At 35.6% G+C, this 6,952-nt stretch overlaps 1 protein-coding gene across 6 annotated transcripts in view; it reads left to right on the top strand.

Moving 5' to 3' along the window:
* The window catches only part of FUBP1 (far upstream element binding protein 1), a 35,022-nt gene that overhangs the window by 17,077 nt on the left and 10,993 nt on the right, over window positions 1-6,952 (top strand). For 2 of the 6 annotated variants that reach the window (XM_082287427.1, XM_082287430.1), the window contains exons 19-20: window positions 1,027-1,172; window positions 3,670-3,717. In XM_082287427.1, the coding sequence (XP_082143553.1) occupies window positions 1,027-1,172; window positions 3,670-3,717 (194 nt within the window). Of the gene's footprint in view, window positions 1-1,026; window positions 1,173-1,543; window positions 6,892-6,952 lie in introns of those variants that run through there. The other 4 variants (XM_082287428.1, XR_014226665.1, XM_082287431.1 and 1 more) reach the window with 4 other exon arrangements.

Raw genomic sequence — 6,952 nt, forward strand, 5'->3', positions numbered from 1 at the left:
ATGGATTAAGAATGTAAATCAAAAGTGTCGTAGCAGAGTAATAAAAGTTCTGGTTTGGAAGTTCAGGAAACTTCAAATGAAGCACTAAGTATAAAACCCTTCTGTCTGGGTGCCTGCGATGTTTAGTGCTTAGTGTGTTACTTTGCTTAGAGTCCCGTACGTTTTGTAGTGGTAACTGCAAAAACACCTCTCAGAAATTACAAAGAAGGTTGTGGTACTAAGAGGGCTGTACTTGATGTTTCTGAAGTTGGGGGGGAAAAGGAAGTAAAGATGTCTGTGACAAATCTCCTGTGGAAGAACAGCATGACTGAACGGTTGGTGGTAATTTTCTTTGATTGTTTTGCTTGGTTTTTTAATATGCTGAAGAATCCGTGTGTATCAGTTTGTCACTGTTAGGGATTTAGTCTGTCAGTTGATTTTGTTGAAAGGAGCAGTAATTCTGAGCTGTCTGGGAGAGTGTGTTTGCACACGCTCTTGTTTGTAGAGGATTGGAACTTCTGCGAGGTGTGGAAGCAGGTTTTAGGACTGTGGTGGAGTAAAGGTTTACAAAAATTACTGCCTTTTTGAAAAATATAACCTGCAATAACCTTGTAATTGCACAAAGGATGCCAGAATTGGGGAAGTGTATGAACTGGCATCTGCTGAGCTAATGAATGCAGTCTGTGAAATAAGATAAAATTAGTCTAGGTGTGGATTACAAAGTGTTTTGCCTCTTGGTGTGTATTCAAATACTGCTGTATTATTCATGTTTAAAGCCTGCTGTTTAGGTCAGCAGGCTTTAAACATGATTCGTTATTATGAATCAAAAGGCAGAAAAAACTGTCTTCATTGTTCCTCAGTTTTGATTTACATGGGAATCACTACATTAAAATAATAGAATGAGTGTTCAGGCTGAAAAAGCTCACCACAAGTTTATTCAAAAGCCTTGGAGGTATATTGCTAGGTGATGTTTGTCAGGTGCTGAGATCTTGACGTTTTCTCATTTCTATTGCAACAACAAAGCTGTGTAATTGTAATTACTTGCAGGTCAAGCTGTTCCTGCCCCTGCTGGGGCTCCTCCGGGCGGTCAGCCAGATTACAGCGCAGCGTGGGCTGAGTACTACAGGCAGCAGGCAGCATACTACGCTCAGACAAGTCCACAGGGAATGCCACAGCATCCTCCAGCACCACAGGTACAGTCTTAAAGTGGTTTTTGCCTGGCTTCTGTCTCAGTGGTTGTAGATATTTTTTTGCATGTCTCCTGCTTTGTTCCTTTGGAGTATGCATCTTTTTTTCTAGCAAAATAGCTATCAGAATAATTAGTAGATGACTGTTTACCTGATAACTTGAGTTCTGTATCTATCCATATGTTTGGTGATTGTTTTGTTTTTTTTTTAAAAAGAAGAAAAACTTTCTCCTCCCAGGGTTTTGAAAATCATGCAAGAAGCCACCACCATTTACATTAACCAATTTTTCTTTCTTAAAGGCTTCACTCCTGAGTTAGCTCAATTTAAAGGATTTTCTTTAACTTTTTGTGTATCTCTTATGTATCTCTTCTGCACAGGGCCAATAATAAGAAGTGGACAATACAGTATTTGCTTCATTGTGTGGGGGAAAAAACCTTTGTTAAATGTATGGATGCAGACGCCTTGATGAAGATCTTAATTTTGGTTAAAAAAATAGTGTTTTTGAAAATGTACAAAATATCTATCACTACTGATAGGAGGTAATATTTCTGTGTAGAAATGAAAAAAATGGTTTGTTTTTAGTATTAGTGTAGATGTACACATTCCAGCAAATGTATTTGCAATTATGTGGTCAATGCTTTGTGATATAAATGTACTTTTTCAATGTATACTTTATCACTTTTAAAATGCCTGTTTTGTGCTTTACAATAAATAATATGAAACCTCCTGTGTCGGTAAGTTGGATATGTGGGTATATGCAGAATTATAGGATTGATTTGCAACGCTGAATCAAGGTACCTGTACACAAATGAGTTGGGTTTTTTTCCCCCCCCATAAACTTTGTTGAGTTTAAAATCTTGTGATTAGCATGTTTTTCCCCTCTTGCAGAATAGCTGTAGAAGGAGGATCTCTTTCATTCATTGTATTTTGCTGCCTAGCACCAGTAATCTTGATACCTTAATTTTCTTTCTACTTGATTAAAACTGCATGTGTTTAAGAAGATGATCTTTTGGCATACTTCCATTGCATTAACAGTGAAATTTCCTTTTATACATGACCACTGTTTCAGACCTGTGCAGCTGCTATAACAGATAACTTTTGTTTTTAATTGAGTACTTCAAAACTGTTCCTGCATAATTATTTTATGGATTTTTTCAGACTAGTTATAAAACTTGAAAGTGTAATGTGCTTAAGCCTTCAGTTTAAAGTAGTCCACTTCAAAATTCAGTGTAGAAAAGTAAATGTGGTAATGCATAGTAGTTACAAAAATTGCATCTGTCCTTAAAACGCTGTTTTGTTTGAGTGGTGGGAGTGGTTGAGAACTTCCTGCAGAGCAGATATCTTCTCTTTTTGTAAATATTCAAGTATTTGAATCAACTGATTATTTTTTTATATATACTTGAAACTTCTTATTGCTCTAATGCTCATACTAAAAAGCTGATTCTCTTGAAATCCTGTGTTTGCTCTTTGCATATTTATTGGCTCTTTGCATATATTAGACTACATGCACTACAGTCTGTCTTGCCATTGTCTGTTGAAGTGCAGGTTTGATCCAGCCAGTATAGAACTAGCTCTATAGGGGTGAGGAGGACTGTGCTGTGTATCATCCTTGATTGTTCCTTCAAGGAGCATTGCACTGTAAGTACATCAGAATGACAAATTGATGAACTGCAACAGTATCTTTTTGTCAATGTTCCACATAATGCAAATGCTGTACTTGTGTGATATTATGTTGGAATACAGTGCTGGTATCTTAGGAAATCATAATTGCTTCTTAATTCAGCAACGTAGGTTTGCTTATATATACATACACATAATCTGAGTTTTGTGGGTAAGTATTCCTGAAACTTTTAGCAATAGCTAAAGAAAATCATGTTTCTGTTTATCTGAGTAAGAGTTTTTTTCATTAGTACTCCTGAGACAGCTGTCATTCAGTGTTTTAAAGTATGCATATCGTAACATTGAAGTCCTTGGAACCACTTGTTAGACAGAGTTGTCTTTGTCTTCAGATAGTTTGCGGATATGTAGTGATGTAGGTATGTTTTAAATAATTCTATAACTGTTAATTGCTTTAATTTTTGGAACACCGTGTTGTTGCTTTGAGAACAAATTTTTTTAGGGTGGCTGCACAGAGAAGTAAAAGTTAAGGCTTGAAAACTGAAGTAGTTTTTTCAGGTAATCAGCAATGTATGTATTGTGCTGTAGAAATAGAAGGAATTATTTTTATCCCTTTTAAAATTAGGACTTATGCTGGTAGCTTGCAAAAGGCTAGGACAGTATTTGCTATCTTTAGTGTAGGGTATTAAGTTTAATAGTTCAGGTATTTTGCATGGTATTTTGTAGATAACCTTACAGAATGGTGCATTTATTATGTACTAAACTGAGCAAAATTAAATTCACTGGATTCTTTATCATTCACAAAATGGAGGCTGTTGATTTTGATTCATTTTAAGGTATAAAATCTTTATTAATTGCAAACAGTGCAATTATTTATACTTCACAGTGCCTTCCCAGACCTTCCACCTTAGGTTCTGCTGCAAAAAAGCAACAGGTAAGCACAACCTAAGGAAGTATATAAATTAATATATTTCAGTACATTAATGTTGTCCCTGTGAGATCTTTGTGGTTGTGTATTGAAAAGCAATCTGCTGCTTCCCCAAATGCATTGTTACTCACGGTTCCATTTGAGTGGAAAATCATAAGTTTTTAAACAACTGTTTCTATTTCTAGGTAAATATGTATTTTTCCTTTTTCTTTTTTTTTAAGAAAAGATTATTAGGTTGCAGTAATTGAACTTGATCAGAATAAGTAATTTTTGTTATTTTACCTCACATAGATAATTGTTGCAATTAAAGAATCAAACGCTTTCAAATATGCAGGAATTGCTTTGGTTAGAAATGTCAACAGCCTTCACGAATGTTTTTTTTTATACTAGGGCACTATTCCCACTTAAACCATAAGACCTAAATGTAAAGAATGACTTCTTGTTGTTATCACTGAACTTGATAACTTGTCTTACAGTTATAGTGTGTTAGTGGAATCTTTAGATAACTTAGTTTGCTTATTCATACTTGACATGGTAGGAAAAGAGGTTTTGGAGTTTGAGATGAGTATGTTTTAACTGAAAAAGCATGAGCACCAGTTAAATCTTAACAGTACAGCAAATAATATTTTATCGCTATAGCAGTCAGTGTATCCTGTTTCTTGATACTTTTAACTGAATTGCTGAATATTTTGATAGTATAAAATGTTAAATGTCTTACAGATGATCTGGTACAGGTTTTTGTTCTGAGCTTTTCTTGTTGGTTTTTTTTAGCTTAACATAAAGCAGCATCTATTTGGTTTTTTTGTTCATTATTCTGTTTCTGAAATGTGCTGCTCCTCTTTCAAAAGTCCTGCTTATCTGTACATCAAAGAAAAATATTCAAAAATACTGCCTTCATTTTCACACACAGTGCTGAAGATGCTGCAAGCACCAAATCATAGCTCATAGAATCAGGTCCTGAGATAGTTACTACCAGTAAAGAGGAATCCTTTGAGTGTATGCCATTGGTGAGCCGATGAGCATGGACCATAGAAGGGCTCCATGTAGAAGGTAAAATTGGCAAAAGCATAACAGATTTGAAATGTATCCCATACATAATGATGTAGGGTATAATTTTTGTTTTGATCACTCTTCATTCTTTTAAGTATTCTTTGTTTGACCATAAATGTTCCATAATCTGTTAAGTTTTTTAAACTGTGATTTAATAATATAAACCATATATTTTACTTTATATTCTTCTAAACAGCCAAGCTAATTTTTGAACTGAATTAATAGTTGTGCTTCAGTTTCTCAAGCCACTTAGTATTTCATCTGTAGCTTAACATGTAACTTCATTTTTGACATGAGAAGAGGGTAGGTTTGTACCATTTGGATTTTGATGCTATGAATTTAGTGTGGGGGTGAGTCATGTGTTCACTTCCTTTTTACGTGGTACTTTTTCCTTCAACTGTTACTCCTAAAATATCCTGAACAGTCGTTCAATTGTTAATTTAGCCTGTGGGAGGAGATAAGAGAAGAGAAAGCAGTGAATTGGGATGTTGCTAGTGTGTGGAAGGTGAGATGTTCTTGTGTGTAGCACTTGAGGTGTATTGGCTTCCAGCTTTCTCACTGCGGGGCTTACAGGCATGCTGATTTGTGCAGAGCATAGTGTTTATTTTCCAACTCTGTTTCCAAACTCATAGATCCTGCGCCAACAGTAGATTATTGGAGTTACCCCAGTAGCCAGAAGGTAACAGGTCTTCCATAGAAATGCAGTGAACTTTTCCAAAAGGTGTCTTGAAATGCTTCCTGCTTACCCCACCCTCACCCCTTAGTGTCCCACAAGGAATGTGAAGAGTAAGAGAAGTTTTGAAGGGAAGCATAATGTTCCAAGTAGGAAAAGCATTTTCTTATGCTTTCTGCAGGCTATACTTCACTAGGACATGGAATAAAATACCAGGTGGATATTTTTTAGTGTAGCTAAATTATAAGTCATCTGTTTCACTTGTCCAGGCAGACAGGATCACGATTCACTTGCACAGCCTATCTTGAAGTATTTCATCTTTTTACTAGTGGTGTTTTATTGGATGGTAGAAACTGTTTCTCCCCTGTTCTCTTCGGAAGTAATTCTTCAGTTTTCCATTGCATGCTAAAAGCTTTTCCATTTTGCTTTTTTTTCTGGAAGTGGGGGGAGGAAGGGAGGACTGGGCTTTTCAGAAAGCATACAATTGACAGGATTCCCTCTTCCCTAGTAATAGCTTATGAAACTCTTGTGTATGCACAAATATTTCTCTTGCGTGCATGTGAAATGCCTTTTCGTCCTGAGAAAAGTGTTCTCTGCAGAAACTACCCGTGTGTAAACAGAAGATTGGCTTTAAAAGGCAACTGTGATGGGAACAGTGTCTTAGGGAGATGCAGCTTGGACTTGAGGTAAATTGAATGCTTTACAAAAATGTGGTTTTGAGCTTGCATTGACATTGTATGTAATATGGGTACACATTAACTGTATAATGGTTTTTGTATGGTTTTTCTCAATAAATGTAAACTGATGAATAATAATAGCAATGGTTTTGTCTTTTTTTGCTCCTATCCCTGCCTTTGTTATTTTGAAATAACAGCTTCAGAGGAAAAATATTGTAGCAACCTGTACTTTGTGAATGAATATCACCCACAAGAAACTAAGTAAAATATTTGTATGGTTATTAGGGTAAATACTAGTTCAAAGCATCATGCAGCTTGTTGCCATTTTTTTATTGAGGCAGAAGAGTGACTTTGAGTAGGTAACAGTACAAAGAAAGTCAGCAGATTTAACCACAGGAAGATTTCTTTCTGAAAAGACTGCATACATTTAACTTACTGCAGCTTAGCTTGCCTTTATGTCAAGGCCTATACACATGTACTTTAATTTAAAATGTGACTATTTTTTTGTAAAGTTACTCCTCCGGAAGCTTAATCTGAATGGTTCAGATGGTGTTAGCAGAGTAACATGAATGTTGATGTCAGGAGGTGTTAGAGAAAAATAGTAGCCTTAAGCAGACAGTGTTTAGAGATGTGGCAGTAAATTTACTGCATTAAGATTGAGAAAACAGGCACTTTATGAAAATAATTTTCTTAAAGCTTGTTTTTTACCACCTTAAAATATAATCATAGATGTCACCACCTGTTCCCATGCCATTTAATCAATGAAAAAACCCCAAGTTTTACAAGCAAGTGTTGGTACTTGGAAGACTACTACAAACCTAAGGGAGATATGTTTTTATTT

The sequence above is a fragment of the Coloeus monedula genome, assembly GCF_965178545.1.
Source record: "Coloeus monedula genome assembly, chromosome: 9".
Classification (NCBI taxonomy): Eukaryota; Metazoa; Chordata; class Aves; order Passeriformes; family Corvidae; genus Coloeus; species Coloeus monedula.